The sequence below is a fragment of the Oculina patagonica genome, chromosome 13 (assembly GCF_052425735.1).
Source record: "Oculina patagonica isolate OP01 chromosome 13, crgOcupat, whole genome shotgun sequence".
Taxonomy (NCBI): Eukaryota; Metazoa; Cnidaria; class Anthozoa; order Scleractinia; family Oculinidae; genus Oculina; species Oculina patagonica.
The window spans coordinates 11,340,646-11,367,031 of record NC_135770.1 but is presented as its reverse complement, the minus strand read 5'-3'; the positions used below and the strand labels follow the sequence as shown (position 1 = coordinate 11,367,031).

Here is a 26,386-nt window from a genome sequence, read left to right as displayed (position 1 = left end):
AGCGGACAGCTCTACTTACGGCCGCCTGGTTTGAAAGCCCGTTTTTAACTCCCATACAAACTCTGTATTTTTACATTCTCGTAAGCGGACATTCCCGTAAGCGGCCGCGGACACTTTCAGAGATAACGAGTTAGACTTTTTCTTTGTTTTTGAGCTCCCGTAAGCGGACACCCCAAAGAAAATCCTATAAACAACCTCTGTATCTTGTTCTTACCAATCAACTTTACATCGCCGTTCGTCACAATGATTTTACAGTAATTACAGTAACATATTTCAGTGTTTGTTTTGTCGTCATCCACGTCCGGTTACATTTGAAAACACCACTAACACTTACGGTAAGCTCCTGTAAGCGGCCATTTATCCCTTACACCTCTAGTGGCCGCTTATGAGAACCATTCTCGTAAGCGGCCAGCTCCAGTTACGGACACTTTTTTCGCGTCCCGAGGGTGTCCGCTTACGAGAGCTTCGACTGTATTAATTAAAGTCAATAGACACTGAAAAAGAACAGTCTATTATTTAAACATATAAACAACTTACTGGTCTGTTAAAATGTAGAATATGAAGATGATTTAACAATACTGTTTTTTGATTATTATATGATTTTGTTGTTGACTATGATGCATGAGAAGCCACACTATTCAAATTTTAAATGTGTAGCAAATTAAATAGAATTGCAAGCTTAAACCAGTCAGTCAGTACTGGTAGGTTATGCTTATATTATTACAGTCCAATTTGAGTATTAGATGATAATTATTTACTGTAAAAAAATGTGTCAATGTTAACTCAGTCTATATATATGAAATGAATATATGAAATTCATATATTTGTACTGCGGATATACATTTTAAGCAAATGAAAGATCATCACAGTAAAAAATGTATATCCGCAGTACAAATATATGAATTTCATATATTCATTTCATATCTTCTCCATCAACGGGTATATTACGAACTCACAAGTGACCAGCTTCCAGTTGGCTTGATAGCTCAGTTGCTTAGAGCGCTGCACTAGTATCGCAGAGGTCATGGGTTCGATTCCCGTTCAAGCCTGAATTTTTTCAGGCTTACTTTTTTCAACTGCTTAAGTTGAGTACATTACTGCGATGATCTTTCATTTGCTTAAAATCAGTCTATTTATGTCTCTGTTTTTTTTTTTTTCAGACGGGACTGTCAGGTAACGTCATCATGCTATCAGTCCTGTACAGTGGTGGAATGATGATGACAGATGCACAGATATCTGTTGGGGATCTCACGTCTTTCCTGCTGTATGCTGGATTTGTCGGAATATCCTTTGGAGGTAAAACATAACAGACAGCTTTGGTAATCCAGTTGTTTAGTTAAAATATTAAGAGTGTGCCCGTGAGAGAACAGGGCAGAACCATGCAACAGGTGATACAGCTCATATCACTGATTTCGCCCAAACTTAGCATAAATGTTGGGTATGGTGAGCTATTTACTGTGGCAAAACATCAACTCAAAATATTTTATTCCCTTCAAGTTATGGCACCTTTTGCAAAAATGGCCATTTTTCACTAATTTATGCATATTTAATTAGCTGACTTTGATTGACCAGTTCCACAAGAAAAAAAGACTTCTGGAAATAAAATTCACTGCACTATATTCTGTGGTTATTAGGCTTTAAGTACAATAATTCACTTCAACCGTCTGATTTGATTTCTTCTCCTCAAACGGTCTTTTGGAAGGTACACATTTCGTACTGTTGGAAATAGCCTTTAACTAGTGCCCAATATCTCCCATGAGCAACAACTTATATACATTATTCTTACATGGGTAATGAAGTCCATCATTAAACTTTACAAAAATGCAACAAAATGTCTGGGGACTACAATATTTTATTAGTATTGAGGAACTAAACACACGTGACTTAACGATTTCTTGCTACTTCATCAAAATTCACCGAAACACAGAAGCCATTTATTTGCCTCAATTTGGCATAAAATCGGTACGAAATAGCTAATCAAGCATTAATCTATAGATAACAATCAAAATATTGGCGAAGAAAAGGCAGTTAGGGCATTTTTCGGAGCGTTTTCAGAGCCATATAATTCGGCAATGTTGTGATATAGCAAATGTAAAAACAGCAGCGAAAGATTTTCTTTACAAGCTCGCTCAATTCAACATTTAGGCACATCAGAGTAAAGAAACAAGAAAGTAATACTACATACATGCCACTTATCGACACACAGATGCTTTCTTTTGAAGAATTTGTTCTTCCTCGCTGCACTTCGATTCTTTGATCGATCTCAATTGACATGTACTGTTGCTTTGAGGCGCGCTGAACTTAGTCAATCCATCGTGGTTCATCCTTCGTGAAAGGTGTAAGCAGGTTGTCAATAAAGTCATTCAAAGAGCTGTTCAAAGTTTACGGAAGGACACTTGTCTCAGCCAGTTTGCATGAAATAAATTTAACTGGAAAATAAACAGCCGCCATGTTGAATTTCTACCTTTGAGCCTGCCGTTTCAGTCAGCGGTACGGCTGTTCACTGGGCATCACGCGTCCATCACGCGTGACCACACCACACGCGCGATCATTTGCTTTTCCTCCTCGAGTGTTCGTTGGATGCGTTTGTGATGAAAATGAGAATATTTTCAAATTGTCGTAGGGAAAACAATTTCCTCCGCTACAGCTTGACGTGTTTACCGCAATGTGATGCTGAACGAACTCTAGGGTGCTTACCATTTGTTGGAGAGAACCGGTTGGAATGACCACTGAAAAATGGAAAGGCTTCTTTCCAAAATTAGCAAACTAACCGAAATAGATGTCGCTTACCATTTGTAGCTCAGTTTCCTGTTATTTCTTTCCGTTGATGGGAGACCTGATGCATGGGAAACTAGAACTGGGAAACCTTACAAATGGTAAGAAAATTTCTGACGTTCCGTCAATCTCCGAAGAGATTTCATGATACTGTTCCATTTGACTTTCACCGAGACAGAGTTCTTGATTTTTCTGTTCAACGGTCGGCTAGCCTGCGTGGCAGTAACCTGCGATCAGGCGTTCTTTTTCCGCAGCAGTAGTAGGGAGGGAGGGTATGATTTCAGGTTAGCGTGGCAGGCGTCGTTAGTTTCTAGCGCGCGCATGGGAGAAACGCGAAAGGCGCGAGAGCGCCACGCGAGGAAAAATCGAGAAGACGGCGTCTCCTCGATTTTTACCTCGCGTGGCCTTCTCGCGATCGCGCACTCTTTTACGCGCGCTAAAAACTACACAGACGCCTGCTACGCAGGCTAACGGTCGGCATGCACGGCAACCAAATCAAAATAATTGTTTATGTTCCAAAATGACGCTAAATGGCGGTATAAAACTGCTCCGACGTCTCGGCAATACTGCCTTTTTGGGGGTGGTACCCTGAAGAAGGCAGTATTGCCGAAACGTCGGAGCAGTTTTATACCTCCATTTAGCGTCATTTTGGAACATAAACAATTATTTTTAGCATAAAAGACGCTACACAGTTAAATAGATCAAAATTTCAACGTCTCCCAGTTACTTTCCAGACATTTGTATTTTTTTATTGCTTGTTCAAATTCCCCTCCCCTGGCGGGAATAGTGATTAATACCGCGCATAACGATTACATTTTTTGACCAAATTCCCCTACCCCGGGGCATAAATGGGAAAAAATGAATAACTCAGCAAAATTGGAGAATAACGTTTACCACGGGATAAATCACTATACGGTGGATAGCGAGGTAGGTTTTGTAATCGTTTCTTGCGCAAGTGCTTTAGTTGGGGGAGCGTCTGTGCTGAACTGAACAAAGAATTCACGTACGAAATGCCTTTAGGGACGCAGTCTATATGGCGCAGCAAATATATACATTTATTATACGACTAAGGCGGTCCGAGGGCCAATAACTAAATCAGCCAATCAGATTACTTTATTTCCGGTCCCGCGAGGGCCGATATTTTCCAAGTATCGGACCGGGTTTTGTCCCAGATGATCCCGCACTAATTCCCGCGCGATTTAGCGCAAGATTTTTTGCAAGATTTTTTTTTTTGTAAAAATTTTTCGGAGTTTTTATTGCTTTGAAAATGAAATGACCTTCAACACAGAAATAATTTTAACTCCTTTGGCGCGCGTAAAAGTTTTGCCGCATATTGTTTTCCACGACATCTACCGGGTAGCAATTCTTAATACACAAAGTTTCCAGTCGTGAAATAAATCTCTTATTAACCACGCGCGAGGGCCGTACTGGGCGAATATTGGCCCGAGGTCTTAACAGTACGGATCGAGCGCAGCGAGGTCCGTACAAAAAAGACCGAGGGCCAATATTCGCCCAGTACGGTCCCGAGCAAGCTTGGAGAAGGCTACCTGTGCTGGTTGAAACATTAGCTAATAAGTTTTGCCGTCTTGCGTAGTCCTAGTCTTACAATAAATTTGTTTAGTTTTAATGCGGGGTTTAAGCTCTCTACAAAAGTCTGCATTCGCGTCTTTGTAACTCACATAGCCACTTAAATTGAGTCGGTGATGAAGAAAATTATCATTTGAAGCCGCAATTCGTCACTTGCAATGTGGGCATTCAGGAGGAAAAATTTGTCCCCATAAAAGCCCTTTTCTAAAACAAATTAATAAAACTGCAGTAATGACGTTTACCGGTAAATGGACAGATGGAGAACTTTGTGGGATCCCGAAAAAGAGAGAGTGGGTACAAATTCAGTATCCTAGCTGCCAAAGTGTAATATAATATAGACGATTTGAACAGAAGGAATAGATGTACACAGGCCAGGTTGACAACCTGACCGCCATTTCTTCGAATGTCCATATTCACCCCCTCCCCCACCTCCCAAAAAAGACAGAAACAACAAAAAAAACTATAAACATACTAGTTTTAACCTGATATAAGATGGAAAAACTTGCTCTGATTATTTAATGGTTTCCGACATTTCAGAGCTCAATTTCAGAGCATCAAAACCGATTGCATCGCATACATTACACTGCATCCAGTGTATTTCTCTTCAACTATTTATCAAAAAAATTCAATGGAGAAGTTGAAAAAAATTCTCACTTTTACAAGAAACGCACACTACTTATAAGGCTAAGATCAAGCCCCGGTTGTTCAGAGGGTAGATAACACCATCCGCTACTTATTCCGACGAAAACAAACATTTGCGAAGGAAAAGCAAATGAACACGCGTGTGTATAGCTGTGTATAGCTGTGTTGGGCTATGTATAGGCGTGTATAGCTGTGTAGGGCTAGGCTATGTATCCCCTCTATGAACATCCCTATAATAGGATTTAGTCAAACAACTATATGATGACTACACTACGTACTTGCCCAAGTGTACGGCTTTACCGCTGACTGAAACGGCAGGCTCAAAGGTACAAATACAACATGGCGGCTGTTTATTTTCCAGTTAAATTTATTTCATTCAAACTGGCTGAGACAAGTGCCCTTCCGTGAACTTTAAACAGCTATTTGAATGACTTTATTGACAACCTGTTTACACCTTTCACGAAGGATGAACCACGATGTATTGGCTAAGTTCATCGCGCCTCAAAGCAACAGTACATGTCAATTGAGATCGATCGAAGGATCGAAGTGCAGCGAGGAAGAACAAATTCTTCAAAAGAAAGCATCTGTGTGTCGATAAGTGGCATGTAGGTAGTATTACTTTCTTGTTTCTTAACTTTGATGTGCCTAAATGTTGAATTGAGCGAGCTTTTGAAGAAAATCTTTCGCTGCTATTTTTACATTTACTATCACAACATTGCCGAATTATATGGCTCTGAAAACGCTCCGAAAAATGCCCTAACTGCCAATCTTCGCCAATATTTTGATTGTTATCTATAAATTTATGCTTGATTAGCTATTTCGTACCGATTTTGTGCCAAATTGAGGCAAATAAATGGCTTCTGTGTTTCGGTGAATTTTGATGAAATAGCAAGAAATCGTTAAGTCACGTGTGTTTAGTTCCTCAATACTAATAGAATATTGAAGTCCCCAGACATTTTGTTGCATTTTTGTGAAGTTTAATGATGGATTTCATTACCCATGTAAGAATAATGTATATAAGTTGTTGCTCATGGGAGATATTGGGCACTAGTTAAAGGCTATTTCCAACAGTACGAAATGTGTACCTTCCAAAAGACCGTTTGAGGAGAAGAAATCAAATCAGACGGTTGAAGTGAATTATTGTACTTAAAGCCTAATAACCACAGAATATAATGCAGTGAAATTTATTTTCAGAAGTCTTTTTTTCTTGTGGAACTGGTCAATCAAAGTCAGCTAATTAAATATGCATAAATTAGTGAAAAATGGCCATTTTTGCAAAAGGTGCCATAACTTGAAGGGAATAAAATATTTTGAGCTGATGTTTTGTCACAGTAAATAGCTCACCATACCCAACATTTATGCTAAGTTTGGGCGAAATCGGTGATATGAGCTGTATCACCTGTTGCCTGGTCCTCTTATGGATACACTCTTAAACCACAGCCACAGCAAGTCAATGAAGTCATCAGCAGTCCAGGAGATTTCTCAGGAGTTTGAGATATGATCATACTTTCTTTTCAATGAACTACAAGCTGACTGATTCTAGCAATGTTGGGAAACAATGCATAGGCAGGATTCAGATGCAGTAAAAATGAAATAGTTATTGCTCAAGATTATCAGGCAATATATGCGAAGGGCTAAGGGCATAATCATCATCTCATGACTTTTAGGTGTTGTGTTGTTTTCTCCAACTGAAGATGAAAGCCACTAGCACTAGTACAGCTACATATTGACATTCCCAGATTTCTCAGAATTTGTCACTTTTTCCAGGCTTGAGCTCCTTTTATTCAGAACTTATGAAAGGGATTGGTGCCAGTGGACGTCTATGGCAGTTAATTGACAGAAATCCCACCATACCATTGTCAGGTAAGATATTTTATGGCTTTATTGCCAGCATGCAAATAATATAACAAGTGACGAACAACGGGCGTTGACAAAACCTAGATCGGATCGGATCGGATCGGACCGGACCGGATCGGATCACGGATCGGATCACGGAAAATAAAAAAAAATAAAAAATAAAATAAATAAAATGAAAAAATAAATAAATAAATAAAATAAACAAATAAATGGTTGTTGGTATAAATCGGCGGAACGTGGAACGGCGTAACGATAATTGGCCTAACAAGATTTTTTTCTTTTTTTTTTCTTTTTTTTAATTGCTTAATTAATTTATTTCTATGAACTCAATTAAAATAACAAACTATCACTTTGCAGACCTGCAGACAGCGGTATCTGGAACCTATTTTTTCTTTATTTCACACACAACTGAGGTCACAATGTCGTTTACGGCTTATATGATCTCTGGACTTCTGATTACGTAGAACTGGGCAAAGAAACAAACAAACAAGCAAACAAACAGTAAAAATATCCCAGAAAATAAAGGGCACCCACATCTTCTTATAATTAATCCTTCAAGGTCGATCTAGAGCCAGGATTTGAGGATTTCAAAGAGAAGCTATAAAAGCGACTGCACAGTGTGACTGCCCTTCGGACATCCTTGCCCCGATCGAGACAATGAAACATACAATGCCGAACAAGTCAACTGAGCCGTTGGAAAATAAAAAGAAGGGCCTGAAAAGTTACCGATTGCGTAAGAAAAAGAAAGAAAATGAAAATGAAAATCCCACAACAAGATATATTTTCAGATGGTCACCCATCCAAGTACTAATAATACCCCGCGCAACAGGGCTTAACTTCGGCGATCGGACGTAAACCAATGCTTTCCTTGTGGTATCAGTGTCAGACGAGACAGAGGGTTGTAAAAGTAATATCTGCTTAAAATGGATCTTTTGGAAAATTTGGCACTTTCCTGCTAAAACTGGTCTTAACTTTTATTAGCTTAATTACGTGCTCTTTCTGATACCATACGGAAAGCAACGGTTCTTGTCCGATCGCCGAAGTTAAGCCCTGTTGGGCGAGGATAGTACTTGGATGGGTGACCAACTGAAAATACCCCTAGTTAGTGGGCTTTTTTATTTTCTTTCTTTCTTTTTTTATGAAATCAGTAACTTAACAGGCCCTTCATTTTTTTCCCAACGGCTCCGTTGACTTCTTCGGCTTTGTACGTTTCATTGTCTCGATTGAGGCAAGAAAATTCATAATACTCCGTTCCATGTTCCGCTGTTACGTCGATTTATACTAACAACCATTTATTTGTTTATTTATTTTTTATTTATTTTCTGTTATTTTATTGTTTTTTTTTAATTTTTTTTTTTATTGTTTTTTTCCCGTGATCCGGTCCGTGATCCGATCCGCGATCCAATCCGCAATCCGATCCGTGATCCGGTCCGATCCGATCCTGGTTTTGTTAACGCCCACGAACAACACAATAACCGTAGATGTGTAGTCATTGGCTGCGGTCACATCTACGACATAACTAAAGTTTAACTATAGTTAGTCTCAAGTTACGTGACGTCATACCTAACTATAGTTAGCGCTTTCTGTCGTCTTTGCGGTCACACCAATGCTGTTAACTATAGTTAGTTCTGATAAGGTGTGAATAATTTTGTATTTTAATTAGTTCATGACAGCCCTTGTTGTTTATTTGTGTCCAGTTGTTCCTCTATTTGTTCTATTTTTGCACGGCATTTCGGCGTTGAAGAAAATAAAATGAAGTAAGGATGCTAGAAACCGAAGAATTCAAGCTTTATTTTTGCTAACATTGATGATATGTAATTTCTTGGCATGTTTCGACATGTTGTTTTTCTTGTTTTCCTTCCCTTGACACTTTGTTTTGCATATTTATGTTCATCTCGCACGTGTGAAAAGAATTGTCGCATTCTGATTGGCTTTTCGTTTGTAAACTTAAGACTAACCCATGAACCTTGCTTGGGTATAACTATAGTTAGTGTGTATTGTTTTGGATCAGCGAGGCGTAAATTTTCTAACTATAGTTAGGGCGAACAGAGAAGCGGTCACATTACCGAAATAGCTAACTATAGTTAACGCCGTCCTAACTATAGTTATCAGTCTAGATGTGACCGCAGCCATTGTAGAAAGAAAAATGAGTGTCTGTTAAATAAACAGCAGCATAGCAGGGCAGCCTGTTCTTGCATACTTACAGAACTTGAACTGAGTGTTACTCATTACAATTTTTCTTCTGATTTTTTTTTTTTAATTATCCAGGAGGGTTACGGCCAGCCATGTATGACTTAAACAGTGGAATTCAATTTAAGGATGTTCACTTCAGTTACCCGTCACGAGCTGACATGCCAATCTTCCAAGGACTTAACCTTGATATGCCTGCGGGATCTATTACCGCAGTTGTTGGACCAAGTGGTTCAGGAAAGAGCACTCTGGGCGCATTACTGCTTCGTTTGTATGACCCAGAACAGGGTCAGGTGATAGTTGGGGGGCATGATGTGCGAACGCTCTCTCCTGATTGGCTAAGAGGTGCAGTTGGAACGGTTCATCAGGTGTGTGTAGTTAACACTTTTAATTATCAGTTGCTCAGGCATAATTTCTATAATAAATTCGATGCAAGTGAGTTTCAGCAATGATGTTTAATTGGAGTAGAAAGGGCGTTCATTTGCATTCATGTTCAGTCTAAAGAAGCAAGGCCTTATAAAATTTAATATAAAAACAAAAAATAAAACTATTCAGTTTTTCCTTATGAAGCAAGCAAGCCGAAGCCAAGCATAATTATAGGCTCTTGCCCAGTAGACAAGTTAACATGGAAAGTTACTTACCCACCAGAAAAATCTTCTTTTCTTAGATGACCGTACAGAACTAATTTTGGGCAAATATTTCTTAGACAGGTTTTTAAACTTCAAAACAATTACCAGTAAGCACAACACAACAAAAATGTAAATATATACTACAGGTGACCTTGATCAAGACCTTGCTTGGTGTATGCTGATTTTTATTGCCTCTTTGCTAAGGAACCAATTCTGTTCTCAAGTTCCATTGCCGACAACATTGCATATGGGGCAAGCACAGGTCAACAAGTGAGCAGTGATGACATCATGGATGCTGCAGTGCAGGCCAATGCCTATGGCTTCATCAAGACCTTTCCTAAAGGATTCGACACTGTGGTCGGTGAAAGAGGGCAAATGCTGTCAGGTTGGTGAAATAACGGAATGTTAAGTTTGAAGCTTACTAGTGTGGATTAATTCTACAGACTCTACAAGACCACATTTACCACACTGATATGTATAATGTTTACACTTGGAGAACTGAACTATTAATAGTTACATGTAATATTAATAAATCAAAAAAAAACAGAACTGAAAAGTTTTAAGTTTCTGTAATACTGTAGGTATCATTTAATTTTATTTACTGGTGCTTTTTTTCAGGAGGTCAAAGGCAGAGAATTGCAATTGCAAGGGCAATTTTAAAGGTTGGTGAAACCAATTCTTATTCACTTATGTTAAGTACAATTCAACCTCTCTAATACGGTCACAGAAGGGACAGAGCAAGGTGTTTGTATTAAATTATCCACTATGGCATCACTTTTGACTTCATTGACAACTTAAAGTATTTAGTAACTCGAAATGTTCTGCAACGCAATGCTGCAGGTAAAAAATTAACTCTAAGCATAAATCCGAAAACATCTAAATTTACTAAAGGTTACAAACAGGCAATTGCATTACAAACACAAAATATCATTGCCTGATCACCGGAGTGTTTGTAATAAAGAGGTTTTAATTAGCTTATATGAATTTGTTACCTGGGCCTGAGATTAAGAGTCCGTATTATAGGGTTTTTTCAAAAGAAAATATATGGGAATTTTGTTGGGACTTTAGAGATTGTCCGTAATAGAGAGGTGGTGGTATTAGAGAGGTGTTCGACTGTACTGGCAAGATAACTTAAGAGTAAGTTTGGTTGAAGTTTTTCAACAGTGCATTCCTTTATTGGTAATTTTATTATTTAGCAATGACACTAGTGGCTTGAAAGAATAACTATCTTGTGTTTTTTTCCAGAACCCTTCCATCTTACTTCTTGATGAGGCTACAAGGTACTGAGTTATTGCATACCCTATACTTTGTGTCAATTTAATTTGTACAGCGCAACTTGTAAATGTACAGTGGTGGATGTAGTGGCAGATGATGATGAGTCTCAGCTCTGAGGACTTTTAGCTGTACACAATAAAATCTATAATGGCTACCCACCCTATAACATGTATGTTTAGAATATTTCCTCACCATGCACTCGATGCATGACGTGGCCTGGGCTCGCAACATGTTGGGATGCGCATAAACAATTGGTGAGAACATCCTTAAATCACCCTAGCTAAGGACTGCGCTTTTAGAATATCGCCCTTTGTGTAGATGGGCCAGTCCATACCAGAAAGACCTCAGGCAACCTTCTCCTAGTACAGCCTTGTGCTCGGTTAATAAGAAGTCAGTAATTTCAAGGCTATAATATTTCTTCTTGTAGTGCCCTGGATGCTGAGAGTGAACACTTGGTTCAAGAGGCCTTAGAAAGGTTGATGAAGGGTCGAACTGTCATCACCATTGCTCATCGCCTCTCAACTATAAAAAATGCCGACAACATTGTTGTGTTGAGTGATGGACAAATCTCGGAGGCTGGCTCGTATGGCAAGCTGATGGATGAACCTAATGGTTTATTTAGGAAGCTTGTAGAGAAACAGACTATTGGCCTTCAGTAACCAACTGTCTAAAGTTCTTGTCAGGTCAGGTTAACCAACTTTTTCACCACACTCAGTTTCAGTCAAGCCTCAATTATCCAGACTTCTTGACATGCAAAAATAGTCTGTATAATTATTCAGGAAACAAACAATGTAAAGAGTCCAGGTTATAAAAAAGATGGCACGCAATGCATGCAGAAGCGATGACGTTTTACAAAGGGTTTTAAATATTTTTAGGAAATTTGTCAAAAATTAACGTAAATTAAAGTTCAGTGGAACACCGCTTTAGGGCACCTGCTTAACACGAACAGTTTTGTTTGTCCATACATTTTCTCTAACATTAATTTAATAACGGACAACAGACACTTTCTACTGTGACCCAAGTGAAACGCTCTCGTACAAAGTTTACCTTGCTTTACGGATACTTTTCGGTCACTGCTTATATTATCTTTGCACCATACATTTTTCCATTTGTATTGATTTTGTCCTTTTTGCACCTCGTTAGAAAAATGAAAACTTTCTTCAAGCTATGCGTTTAATTCTAGTTGCGTTACCTTATAGCGTGACATCTAATCTACGATACACGATACCTTTCGCGAACGACCGGATATGCAAGGTCAAGTTCTGTCTCTGACCGGACCACACAGACCCATTGTATGATTTCGGGCGACTGCGTAGCGTATATAAACAGTGATTTTATATGCTGATTTTAAATGGTGAACATGGCGACAGATAAAAGAAATATGTTCCATACGTTTCGGGGTTTCTGTCCCTTCTTCGGTGGAGAAAAATCAACTGGCGTTTCAATTTATTCTACAGAAGAAGGGGCAGTAACCCCGAAACAAAAGCAACATATTTCTTCTATCTGGCGCATTATTCTCGTTTACACAGGTCAATTGTACATATGTCTGTTTACTGAATCTAATAGAATTTGTCAAATATAATTTGTCTCTTTCGTTCATATCTTTTATTAGTCCTTTCTAACTCCCCAGGAGTATTTTGCTTTGTGTTTTTCGCGGCGCATTTCTTGTTGTGCTAAACTTGATCTTTGTTCTTCCTGTAGTTAGTTTCCAGTCCTATTCGGTCGTCCGATCGGCCCGGACAGAACCGATCGAAGGGCTCCAGCATAAAGCGATGTAACGCCATCGCTTAAAAATGAATCTAAAGGAACAACCACTTAAATCTAGATCATTAACAAGTCTGGAATTTTGAGGTTAGCATAAGGTTCGACTCTAGCTTCAATCAATGAGTCCTTGTTTTAGTGTACTCTGTCGTAGCTTTCCACTCAGTTACCATCAAATCTTGGTTATTTGAACAGAGAATCCACACATGCCAAGCATTAGCCTGGATCCCAAAATCCAACAATTTTCACATCAGCTTTTCATCATCCCAACCAATAATAGCAGGCATTATTTGGGAGTTGTCATGTTGTTACGGGAGGCATGATGGTCTAATAGTTAGTGTGCCAGACTCAGGATCAGGCATTCTGGGTTCAAGCCCGGGGGGGGTGGGGGTGGGGGGGCACTCCCATATATGAGCTATATAGGTATGTGCCGCTGTGAAGGGTAGGGTTTTCAAGCAGTTTAGTCTGGAATGGGGTTAAGAAATCAGAAAGTTTTGGTCTAGAAAAGGGTAGCATTTGCCGGAAAACTGATCTGTGTTATGACAAATTTAGTCCAGAATAGGAATGGAAACTCAGAAGAGAAAGAGGCTTTCCTAAACGTAAATAAATTCATCGCAGCATCATTGTTGACAGATGGTTTTCCATTAAAACACTGATAGTGATACAGTTCTTAAAAATGCAAGTCTGGGATAGGGCAGGGATTTACGGTGTCTAGTCTGGTATAGGGTTGCAAAAATCAGCTGAACATGGTCTGGTATAGGGCAAGGGCTTCAAATTCCCAGCGGCACACCCCCACCCAAAAATATACAGGGTGCCCCCCCCCCCCCAGGGGTTCAAGCCCTGCCAAGGCTCATTGTTTTGTGTTACTGGTTGCAACATTTAACCCTCGCAGTGCCTATCTGCACCCAGGAATGTAAATGGGTACCAACAATTTGAATGATGGGGTAACCCTGTGATGGACTAGCATCCCATCCAGGGGGGAGTAGAAATACTCCTAGTCACTTGATGCTACAGAAACCTAGATAATCACCAGCAGCATGGGCTACTTGGCTCAGAGAGTTTACTTGTCATACAGATGTGAATTGTGTGATAACTTATACAAAACTGCCTTAAAGTCAGTATCCAAAGTGTCACATTTTGTTGATTTCGATTTCACAATTGGTTGTCACCAGCAGTTAGTTTGTTTTTCAAGCCCCCAGTGGTCTCTAATTGATCAATTCGATATTTTATCACTTGAACATTTTACGTTAACTTTGGCATCCTACAAAAATAAAAATAATTATATTAAATAGTTATCATCAGACAACTGTAGGATTTTATTAAGATAAGACATTAGGTGGTCTATATTCATTTTATTATTGGTGTTGACCTGACAAGAATCTTGCCCTTCCCTATCCCCTTTAATTTTTTGTCAGTTTTTCCAGACTGGCATGAAGAGAGGGAGAGGGGGTTGGTTTAGCTTGATAAAGCTAATCAAAAAGTTAAGCTGTGGCACATCTTGTGTCCCTGGCTGCCCTTATGCCATTGGCCACTGAAATGTGGCTTTATTAATATTTTTGTTTTTTGACGAGGTGGTCTTTAGAATGTCCAAAATACTTGTTGATCAGGTTGACAGGCTTAATGCAATTCCAGATCTAGAGGTCATCCTGGTGTTGTTCTTAAGACAGACATTTATTATGAGAGTGTCTTAGTTTGCTCGTACAGTGCCTCTATTCAACCAGCCATATGAAGAGATATTCCCAGGGGGCGTACTCCGGCTTGTAAATGACGGGGATGATCGAATGGAAGCAAAAGTCAGGACCCCAAAAAATCCCTAAGTCTTCCGACATTACCCAAAAAAATCCCTGGACCAAAAATAATCCCCAAAAAAATCCCTTGTTAAATTACCCCTAAATTGCCAGGAGCGGCAATAATATAACACAAAGATAACCATAAAAAATTGAATGCTCGTGTTTGTTTATTTATCATACCATAAATACGCCAAGGTCGCGCCAAGTTTCTTTTTTAATACCCCCAAAATATCCCCTATTTAAATCAAGTCACCCAAAAAAATCCCGGAATCGAAAATTTCAAACCCAAAAAAATCCTTCGATCATCCCCGTCATTTACAAGCCGGAGAACCCCCCTGGGGAGATATTGCTCTGGTAAATTGTTACGACAACCTTGCAAAATGCTAGGCCACCCTGCAATACATTAGTATTCCACCAAGCAGGATCAGGGAGCACAGCCCTTCAGGCTAGAAGCTTCATGTTGTGGAAATGAGTTTAGTGTCAGCCATGTCGCCACTGTGCCCTGACAAGAAGTCATTTTGGACAATCTTATTCCACCTCGATTTTAACTATAATAGTTTTAAAGTGCTGTTAAAACAAAATTTTCTTATTTCAGCAATGCTTCAAATAAGCAGTAAAAAAAAAATAAGTAGATAAATCAATAAAATTAATTAATGAGCAGTGTTAAAATTATTTTATTGTAGAGCAAATTACTTCTTAACTAAATAACTGAGATAGGTCTAATAATAATTATTAGTGTGTAGTATGAATCATAATAAGTGTGTAGTATCAATCTCTTATTAGACATTTTAGTGTTTAGTATCTCTGTACGTTTTTACTCCTTGTTTGTACAGTTGAATCCGGATAACTCGAACCTTTAAGGAAAATCGATAAAGGTTCGAATTATTGGGGGTTTGAGTTATCGAGGCACGTCTGGGGTAAACAGGGGAGGACTCTGAGGTGAAAATTTGTCAATATGTAACAACATTAAACTAGTAGGGGGGAAAGGAGGGCAGCAAAGCTATTATCTGTACAAGCACATGGTGAATGAGCTGCGTAGAGGACATGTCAGAGAAAAACTAGTACCAGTTCTCACTTCCTTCCTTGCCAGAGTTAAATACAAATAAGTGCAACTATTCTAGACCTAGAGGAGAATCGAAAAAGGTTCGAGTTAGCAGGAAGTTTGAGTTATTGAGGGTTCGAGTTTTCAGGATTCAACTGTATTTGACTTGCCCTTCGGGTTTGCCCAAATGCTCGAGAAGACTCTATACTATAGACTAAAATATCTACTATAGACTAAGATATATGTACCAAATATGACTAAGGGACTTCATAATATGGTATTGAGGTCCTGTTACAAGATAAACAAAGCCAGGATCCAAGGAGGATCTGAGCCAGGATCCGAGCTAGGATCCTAGCCCTAACCCTATTATAAAAGCTAACCGCAAGCAACCCAAGCTAAAGTAGGTTAACTGGAGTGCTAGTTAGGCTAACCGAAGTGCTATTCATGCTAACCGGAGCGCTAGTTAAGCTAACCTGCCTTGGATCCTAGCTCGAATCCTGGCTCTGATCCTGGCCGTCGGATCCTGTCTCGAATCCTGTCTCGAAGTTTAGGTATCCTTTCCTGTTACCTGTACTAATTATTGTAATCATAATTAAAAAATATATAAACATGTACCGTAAATACCGGTACAAATGTATACATGTACCGTAAATAGGATGTACCGTAAATAACATGTACCATAAATAGCAAACAACTACTAGAATTAAAACTTGAAAGACTTTTTTTGCTGGAAGTTTTCTTTCCTTTCTTTACATACAAGAACAAGAATAATCTCTGTCCAGATATTTTCAATAGCATAATAAAGACCTGTTGTTTGTGGTTTCCAACTTGTGCCAAAGCTATTGTTTATATGAAAAGAAAGAAAAGAGTAGGTGGCAATGTATTGAATTGGGCGAATTGAGAGAAATTTTATAGTTTAAATAGAAATAAAAGAAAATTAAATAGAGAAAGATAAAATATCCCATCTAAGACCATCTAAATGTGTATATATATTTCAACAACTTTTTCTGTAAACGTTGAAGTTTTTGGATTTTAACTCATCTTCTAAAGAATTCAATATCATTAATTATTGCCCTGATGTGATTTTTTTAACAAGAAATAATTTTTTTTTGGAAGAGACCAATCAGTGTTTCATAACTTATTTGTATCAACTAATCTATACTTCATAACTCATCCTTCCCACGCCTGTAGGAATGTCTCGATTGTGCTCGGCAACTTTTGAGCAACTTTTCATCTTTCGAGCAACTTTTTTCCTTTCGAGACCGAAGATTTCCGAACATTGTCCGAGTGTATGTTATTCGAAGGCATGGACGGCGGAGCATTTTTCCAACTTGGGGGGGGGGGGGGGGTGTATGTTATTCGAAGGCATGGACGGCGGAGCATTTTTCCAACTGGGGGGGGGGGGGGGCTGACTAGTAACTTGAAGTGGGGGGCTTAAGAAACTCTTCTCTTATTAATTTTTTATTTTTTCTGTAAAAGTGGGGGAGCTAAACCCCCCCCCCCGGCTCCGCCGTCCCCGGAAGGCCATACAAACGTTTTCGAGCATCTTTCGAACTTTTCCGAAGATTAACGTAATTTGCTGAAGATTTCCGAGGAAGTTCAGAAGATGTTTCAACTTTAGGATCATCCATTCAGCATTAAAAACTCGTCAAGAAACACGACGTCATCGGTATCGTTCTTTGTGAAAGAAATTTTTGTAATTCAACAAATTTTGGCCTTAAAATGTTTTAAGGTATTTCTGTTGCAGTTAAATTGAATGAAAATGCTTTAGAAATCTTGCCTGCCTTCAAAGAGAAATTAGCATATATTTGGGGAATTTTATTAATTTGAAAGTAACGTTTTGGGTTTTTTTTGTGAGCAGTTTTCGAGCAACTTTTTGGATTTTGGAGCACTTTTCTAGCAACTTTTTGGCATTCCAGTGAGCAACTTTCCATCATTTTACGAGCACAATCGGAACAGGCCTACTGGCCTGTCAGACCCACTCCCCCCACCTTTCCCAACATTTCACCCCAAGTTTAAGTGAGGTCCCTCAGCTGGGTGTGACTGACTGACCATGCACCCAGGTCGGGACGGTGGTACTCAAAGATGAAGTGATGGAAAGGACAATACCCATGTAATAAATTTTAAAAAAAGAAACTATTTTTTAAACCAAATCTAATAAATGCTACAAAAATACCAGTTAGAATTCGGCTTACTCAAACACAACGCAATCTGAGAACCTCCAGTCGACGTCCCAAACCGTGCCCACCCACACACGGGAGTAAAACTTTAAAAGGCAGGTTTGAAGCACGGGTAAATAAGAACGTGGAAGAGAATTCAAGATCTCGGCTATTGTCAGTATTTCTACCTTGACTATTAAAAGCTACATTTTTCTTGTGCACTGATAAAATTTGTTTCTGTCATCGGGTCGGTGGACGGGGTACGGGTAGGGATGGGTTTAGTAGGAGGTTCGCGCCAGGCGCGTCGTTTTTTCGCGCGCTTTTTGTCGATCACGTGACTATTACAAAGGCGGGAAACCGAGTGTACAGTGGTCAGTTGAAAGGAAGGACGGCGAAATGACTTCAAGTATTTTTCCTTCGAGTATTTTTCTCTAAAATGCTGACTAAAACGTCATTTTTTACTGGAAAATTGTATGGCGACATTCAGTTTACGGGACTGAACGCAATATCTGTTGACTTGAAGATGAAAACTGTGCAAATTCCGGAGGGAACTTCGACCTGGTAAATTCAACGCCGAGGCCCTATAAACTTTTTCACACTCACTGCATGCTGGAACAAGTTCACTGAAGAATCATTTGCGAAGCAAAAACCCGAGAGGTACAAGAGAAGAAAGGAGACGCTCCACGGCTGCACAAATAGACTTCACCGAAGTAAACTGAACTAACTACTGCCCGGCGGTCATGAATCTTGTGCTTCTCACCGAAAGCTGCCATCTTAATAAACAGTGAAACGTCACACGGACCACATGGGGAAAATCCAGCTCCTCAATGGATTTTTGAAAGCTGACACTTCGAAATCAGGTAAAAAGCTTTTACTGGCCAGAAAAAATCAAAGAACGTAGCACTGACATTTGTGAGGGAAATATTTTTCGTTTGCATCTCTAAAAAAAATAGGCTTACAAAAAGAAGAAGTTGTAGAATAAAATCTCTTGACGGACCACGCATTTGCCGAGGTCGTCCATAAATCGCCGCTTAACCCCAGTTTTGACCAGGGCAATCGCTATACCTTTCTGTTTTTTATAACCGCTTTGGTATTTTTTTTTTAATGTTTAATAGTTAATACACTATAGACCTGGTCGCGGTTTTGTTGGGGGAGGCAAACGAGTCGGGAAATGTTTGTATGGGGATCCGATGTAAAATTATTCAGAAAAACTTGAGTTATGAAATATTCATGAATTACAAACTAAAAATACGAGGCAAAATATTTTATCGTAACTGTTATAGAAAGCATACAATCAGGTTTTCTATTTTTTCAGGAGGGTAAGTGGTATACCAATATACCGTACCCAGTATACCCAAAATGCTCCCTCAAAAACATGCAAAATATCAAATATTGGAAAAACACAGTATACCTTATACCCATAAAGGCCCAATTTTTGTGTAAAAATACTGTATACCCCAATTTAAAATCCCCCCAGCTGTATATTGTAAACAGCCTAAAAAGTGGAGTGGGACAGTGGGTGGGAGCCCAGGAGAAAAGGGGAGGGAAGCGGGAGAAGCGAGGGCAGGATGTGGAAGATGGGAGGGCAGGAATGGGATTTCTAAGGTGATGCAAACAACGAAAAATTTTTGCAACATTGTTATATTTTGCAGTAGATATGGAACAAAGAGGAGTGAACAGCTACAGAAAGGGGTGTGACAAAGGAGTAGAAGGCATGGGAAATGGGAGGAGAAGCCACTGGAGGTAGGAGGTTCAGACCTCCCTGTCCCCCTCCACTGAAACCCATGCCAAGCATAATTTGGAGCATAACACTCTGTTTTCGAGGGTAATGACAAGGAGTATAATGTGTCTACCCATAAAATTATGCTCCATGTCATTGCCCTTGAAAGTGGAGTGCTATGCTCCAAATTATGTTTGGCAGCAAGTATAATGCTCCTAATTATGCCAGAAAAACTTCAGTCCTACCCGTCTCTCCCCCCCCCCCCCCCCAAAAAAAAAAAAAAGAAAAAGAAAAAAGAAAAAATTGCCACTTCGAGTCTTCATCTTCCCGCTAATTTAAAAGAAATGCTCTGAAATCGGGCGTACAGTGTTTTATACCATGCCATAGAAAATACAGCCAATCAGAATACAGGAAAGCCGTTGTATATTCGACGGTATTCAACCCAACCTTCCCATAGTGCGCTGCGACTGTATTCTCGACGAAATTTAGTAAGCGTATTTTCTATGACATGGTATAAAATAGTTACACAACACTTTCTCATGGTATACTATGGAATATCCCACTTGTCACTTGTATTTTCTTGGCATACACACTCGCCTAAAGGCTCGTGTGTATACCGAGAAAATACAAGTGACTCGTGGGATATTCCATAGTATACCACTCGAAAGCGTTGCATAACTTAAGTATGTAGTACTTCAATAGTATGGTGGGATGCTTTGGCCTGAGGTTGAAACCCTTATCTTTTTATAATGTCATTTTCGATGGATAAGGTAACCCCTTTATATACCATTGGCAATGGTACTGCTTTTACATACCTGCAGATTAAGGAATACTGTGTACATCTCTTAGTTTCATTTTTACTTGAATACCAGAACTGTTTTCCCTACACTTTTGTATACTCCTGCAACTGGTGAGACCTATCCTTTTATATACCTACAGCCTGAAAAAAGTACCCCTTTTGGGCAGAGCCTCCCCATAAGTCCACTATAGGGAGTCTCCCTCTCTCCCCCATAATAGTACTAACAACTGCAACTGCAAAATTAATTTTGCCTACAAAACAACAGAGTCATGAGTATAAATATAACATGTTTACTACAACAAACCATCAATTTTTATCTTTATTATTTCTATTAGGTATTTATTTCTTTATTTTGCTACAAAATTAGACTTTTATGTTGCAAAATGGGAGTATGATGTCTGCATAATAATTAATGCCCAGTGCTCCAACTTGATTATACCCCAAATTATGCTGGCCTATACTGTGTCAACTCCTACTGTGGACCCTTTGTAAGCTCATAGGTCTGCTGGGAATTTTTTTTCATTCTTTGTAGCTTGGCAGAAAATTTAACAGTTTACTGTTGTACATTTTAATTGCAGGTCTGAAAACAGAGTTGGTGTTGGGCACATACTAATTGCAAAGGAGGCAAGGGTTTCCATTTCTGGAAAGGAGAACAATTTTAACTTTGGCTAGCACGCTTCTGAAGAACTGTGACCACATCAGAGCAGGAATGGTCTTTCAACCACCATACAAATGCAAATAAATTGTCTAGATTTGGTAAGCTACCCACTGATCGTTTTGCACAATAATAAATTAACTATTTTCCTGCAAATATAATATTTGTCATTTTCTTTTTACCATAGTCTGTTAAACTCTTTTCACGTAATGTAGAATAATTGTCTTAGCAATGTGTGAGGCAAGGGGAATTCGATTATTTGGACCTTCTTCTATCCATTTTATAGGAGGCAGAGACCTGGCTACAGATTATTATTATTGTCCTTTCTCTGGAGATGAATCACTGTGCTGTGCCCTGACTACTCCCCTTTCCAGTTTGGGGGTGATGTCTTTGCCTGGGGTGGGGCAGCCTTGGGTTCTTTAATTCTCCAAGGCTTGTGATGGCGATAGGGGGCCCTCACCTTTATTGGGCTTAAGGTTAATTAAGAACTTTCAGTAATTGTATGAAAAGGTTGCATTTCTTATTAAAGTATTGCAATGATGTGCTGTTATCCCACAAAATTGTTTCTGCTATTCCTTGCCTTGGGCTTGAGGCCCAGTAAACAATGCTTAGTCAAATACAGCACCCCTGCTGAGAGTAATATTTGCACTGCTGATTAGCTACAAAGCTGATAGCTGGATCTGTTCTTTTTTAGCGCTTTGTTACTCTTATGGACTTGGAAGATCCACAGTCAATCACAAAAAATGGGAAATGGTTTGGCCTTACATATTCTTTACTATATGAACCTGCCATTTTTAGTGCAGAATTATGCATTTTGGTTGCATTTTTTGGATGTCCACTTTTAAAGCTAAGTTTTATTGCTATGGTGTAAACTGAAATAGTCAGCAGATTAAATAGTTATTAATAATACTATTTAATTAATTGTACAACCAAATTGCCATTATTAGTACCAATCTAGTTAGTTATTTTTGTTACAATACACCGCAAATAATAAACTGTAAAAATGTGGGATATATCGTGGGACTAATTAATGAAAGGAAAAAGGAAAAACTACATGGTAAGAAAGAATGGTGTGGGAGAAATTCAGTCAAACTGCTGACCTTTGACTTGGAGGCATGCATAGGCTTTGAATGTCTTCTTTAACTTGTAAATGGAAATTATATTCTGGAAGTGACTGATGGCATTTCGGGGTCAATCATAGATAAGCCTTGTTAGGCATCGTTCTGTATTCTTCACATTTCATTATGCTTCCTGCCTTTTGCTGCCAAAACGAGCCAAAATGTTCAAAGTTTTATTTTATTTTGAGTACTTCTTTTCTTCATACTTAAACAGTTATATTTAAATGTTGGAAGGAATTTTTTATTGCTAGAATGGTTTCCTAAACTCTGTAGAGGTTTTTTTGCTTCAAGAAAGTGACAGCAGAAATTAAGCTTTGTGATGATGATCAGGATCGACCTTGAAGGTTTATCTCAGTTAAAAAAAAAACTCAAACTGAATGGTGAGTAACTTGATTATACTTGTTTACATCACTTTTTGTAAAGGTTTAATTTGACCACTGATTAGATAAAAATAGTAGCAAATGTAAACTTCCATTTATTCTTGTTTTTTTTGTCAGACTTATAGTTAATTTGTGGTCTTACATTATTTCATTCCAGAGGTGGTCATGCAGATAAATGTGTTATACTGCACATATTCAAGCAAGAAAAAGGTGGTAATTGCTGTGAATGTATGTTTGCTGTCAAGCAAATATGGTTTTTAAACATTCTCTTTTCAATTCAAGTTTTGCCTTACACTGATAACTCAGAAAAGAAAATGAGCAGAGGGGTTTATTTAAAGACACTTACTCTTACTAAAAAAACTACTGTTTTGATTTATATTAACGTTTCCGTCTGCACAGGAACCAACATTTTGAAAACTTAAGTACTTACAAATATTGTCGTAATGGATAAAATGATTTACATTAAAATTGCATTAAAAATAGAATATCTATTGAATGAGAGGAGCTATAACAAAAACAAAAGTACCATCCGTACTCAATTTGAAAGGATTTTCCATTTACCGGTACGTTATAGTGCACTTGTCTTAGCCAGTAATTCTGGTAGCCTATCTCAGTGTTGTGCATGGAAGTCATGTGCATTCGAAGCAGTGGCATAGGTGCTGCAGCATATTGGCGTTCCTGACAATTGAAGAATTTATACAAAAGAGCATAATTATACAACGGACTTGTCAATAAGTCATGTCCTTCACAGTGTTAGAGGGGTGCAACTTGGGTGTTTTTTAGACCATCAAGAGTTCTGTCCTTATGTTGTAGCATTGTCTTCACCATTAAACCACCATAAAAGGGGGGCATGACTTGATTCAGTGTCCATCAACGCATTGTAACTGGTATTCTACATGTTGTGAAAAATGCCTGACAAGCCTTTTATAGAAGTACAGTTAAACATGTCAGGAATAACCAGTAACTTCATTAAAATATTCGTTTTTACCCTTTAATCAGTGGAAAAGTGAAGTCGGTTGAAAAGCTGGCTTGCACCATAAAGCCAGATTTGAGTTCAAAGGCACGTGTGCGAGAAGTGCAGGTGACAACCTAAAGGTATCTGAATTTTAAATTCAAACAGTGCGGCTGATTGGGGCGTAGTTTGAAAATGAGGCGCATTTCCTGGCATTTTTCGTTGCTTGTTTCTACCGCAGAGCATGATCCCTTAGATCTGTGTGTTTAGTAGGGTGTGGCTATTTGTATTGAAATGCTCTGCGACTTACAACCTTTGTAAGTACCACTTAGTGCTATGGGTGGTACCTCAAAAAGTTGAGATGGTGTTCAAATTCAGTCCATGATGCTCACATGGAAAGCACCAACAGTGCATGGTATGTTAGATATGCCAACTAGGATGTCTGCGCCAAGAATATAAACCGCAAAACATAGATCTTCTGTCTGCTTTGACTCTGTGACTTTGAATGAGGCCTGCATAGCAGTGATGTTGCACACATGAACAGCTGCTTTTAAGTCTTCTGGTATACTGGCCTTGCCACTGTAAACATGCAATTGTACATTTATTTTATGTTCTTTTAAAAAGCTGTATTCTTTTCGGTAAAGGTGTTCAATTTTGTCTTAAAAAAAAAAAAAAAAAAAGGTGCTATCATGGTACTTACAGCTTTTAAAGTAATGGTGTTTATACTTACGTGTAAAGAAATTATTTGCAAAAATAATAGTAACTAATTATAACATTGCAAAAGTGTTTATCGTACCATTTCTTGGTAATTATGAATTTTCAAACATGTTTTAATAGCCCACCCTTTTTTTACAACTCAAGTGGTTTGCCTTTGGACACCACCTTCTAATACAACGTTAAAGCTAGCAAATTGTGCCACTAAATACTAATGCTTTTGGTACTGGAATTTTTGTGTTTGTTGTTTTTAAAGGTAAGACCAATGGTGCAAAAAGTGGCCTACAGTTTACTGCTTTGCATAATAGGAACACCTTAAAATTAAATAAAATCTAAACAAGGGACACTGCCTTTTTTTTTAGATGCCATTCTTTTAATGAATCGAATATATAAATCATTTATACACAGACATGCAAACACACACAAAATCGCCAACAGATAAACGGAGAGAAACATGCAAACACAAGAGGCCTGAAGGGATAAAATGGGACTTGGATTTGGGAAATTTTCATTGCATGGGAAAATGCGATCTGGGTCACAGGGACTGGGATTTGGTAACTGGGAAAATTTGGGGAAACAATAGCCTGGGAAATGGCGGAAACATTCATGGGATTTGGGCAAAATATGGCTGGGAAAATGGGAATTATACCCCTTCAGGACCCTTCATATACATCGACGTAAAAAAAGAGAGACAAACATATACAGCGAGACAGATAAACGGGCCAACAAAAGGCCATCAGCTGGAATAGTGGCTGATCATCTCTTTGGTTTCCAGGGCGGCTCGAGCTTTCCTGCTTCGAGCAACATCCAATTAATTTGCCCAAAGAAGCTGTGATTTTTAATCAAGGGTTTGCTACCATCTTTGTAACCTATCCTTTCTACCGGATTTTTTTCAAGGAGCTGCGTTAGTAAATCCCTTGCAATGCGAGACATCTGTGGGAATAATATTGTTTCATTGCATATTGCCTCGTAGAGGTCTGGCAAGTCGCTGTAGGAAAACGGCTTCTTAAAGGTGGTCATTATAAACACCATTACACCCAGTGACCACCAATCACAACTTGAGTCATATGGCTGCTCTAGAATTACCTCAGGTGCGGTATATAGTGGCGTCCCTGTTATTCCTTCTTCTTGTATCTTTGTACCCGCCCACATTCCCAAGGGACACTGCCTTGATTTTTTAACTTGATACAAAAACCAACAGTTCAGCAGCAAAGTGAACTGCTCTGTTTTACAAAGATGTGCTGGTTAGATTGTGATTTAGATTTTCACCAATAGATTTTCTTTTCTCCATACCTTGCTGATGGTCCAGTGGTTGTGTTTGCTATCTACACCGTTTAGAACGAGGATGAATGGTTCTGTCCTATGTCGGTAGATACACATAAAGGTAGTTCCACTCAGCAAAAGCCTTGTCTGAACCTTAACACGTTGACGTTGATGATGTCCTTGATGGCCAAGCATTGCCTTCACAGCTGTGCACATGAAATTGCAGGAACATTAAAAAACACTTCTCTTAATGTGATGTTGGCTAACTGCTGGGCATTGGTGGGGGAAGGTTGAAAGGAAGAAAGGTTTTCTGTTGTTCCGTGTTATGCAAAAAAACCTTGCAACTTATAGTCAAAAAGAGTAAAAAACTCTACTTATAACAAAGTATTATTTTTTAATTGAACTTTGATTTTATTTCTTGCTTACATATTCCATTCTAAAAATGATTAAATAGTTACAATTTAAAACAATGTATTACCCCAGTTGAAAACCGTTGATTTTGTTGAAAAGTGTGGCTTCATGAGACAGGCACATGTGAAATTGAAAGTATTCCAAAACGGGGTTAATTAAGGACATGTTACATCTTTTTTTTTTTACCGTCTTTTGTTGTTGCTGATGCATCCAGTGACTCTCGTGGGGAAAATTGATGTTGTGGATGCCATGTGCTTGTGGAGATGTGACAGATACTGCTGTAAATGGGCAATCTTGAAACATGGAGGACTTTGTGTGGGTGCAATAAAAATGCTTATAAAGCACAATTCACTTCATCAAAGACTTGCTACACCCTTTACAGTACAAGAAACGAGTATCTTCTTCTTCTTTGCCCAACCAGGATGTTGCACTACATTAATGTTCGGTCTGCTTTGATTTCGTGACTTAAAAAGAAGCCTGCAAATGAACAGCTTCTTCAAGTCTTTTGGTATACCAGCCTTGCCACTACAAACGTAAAATCATACATTTATAGTATTCTTTTAATAACTGTATTCTTTTCAGTAAAAGTGTTTCAGTTTGTCGAACATAAGTGTACGTGGGAATAAATAGAGGAAATTGTTTTAGTCTTACAAGCCCCGCGGTCCCC

The 26,386-nt window shown here is 38.7% G+C and overlaps 1 protein-coding gene and 1 long non-coding RNA gene across 3 annotated transcripts in view; both read left to right on the top strand.

Moving 5' to 3' along the window:
* Nucleotides 1-16,269, top strand: part of LOC144636142 (ATP-binding cassette sub-family B member 10, mitochondrial-like) — a 31,684-nt gene extending 15,415 nt beyond the window's left edge. The window contains exons 7-13 of the mRNA XM_078495278.1: nucleotides 1,161-1,296; nucleotides 6,772-6,867; nucleotides 9,130-9,419; nucleotides 9,885-10,065; nucleotides 10,299-10,342; nucleotides 10,926-10,960; nucleotides 11,383-16,269. Coding sequence (XP_078351404.1) covers nucleotides 1,161-1,296; nucleotides 6,772-6,867; nucleotides 9,130-9,419; nucleotides 9,885-10,065; nucleotides 10,299-10,342; nucleotides 10,926-10,960; nucleotides 11,383-11,614 — 1,014 coding nt within the window. The 3' untranslated portion in view covers nucleotides 11,615-16,269. The remainder of the gene's footprint in view (nucleotides 1-1,160; nucleotides 1,297-6,771; nucleotides 6,868-9,129; nucleotides 9,420-9,884; nucleotides 10,066-10,298; nucleotides 10,343-10,925; nucleotides 10,961-11,382) is intronic.
* A 949-nt stretch (nucleotides 16,270-17,218) lies between these two features.
* Nucleotides 17,219-21,186, top strand: LOC144636192 (uncharacterized). Of its 2 annotated transcripts, none has more exons than XR_013567480.1 (3): nucleotides 17,219-18,567; nucleotides 19,363-19,450; nucleotides 20,805-21,186. It is a non-coding gene; the product is annotated as an uncharacterized LOC144636192 (long non-coding RNA). The 2 variants fall into 2 exon arrangements; XR_013567479.1 differs by having other exon boundaries at nucleotides 19,360-19,450.
* The last annotated feature ends 5,200 nt before the right edge of the window (nucleotides 21,187-26,386 follow it).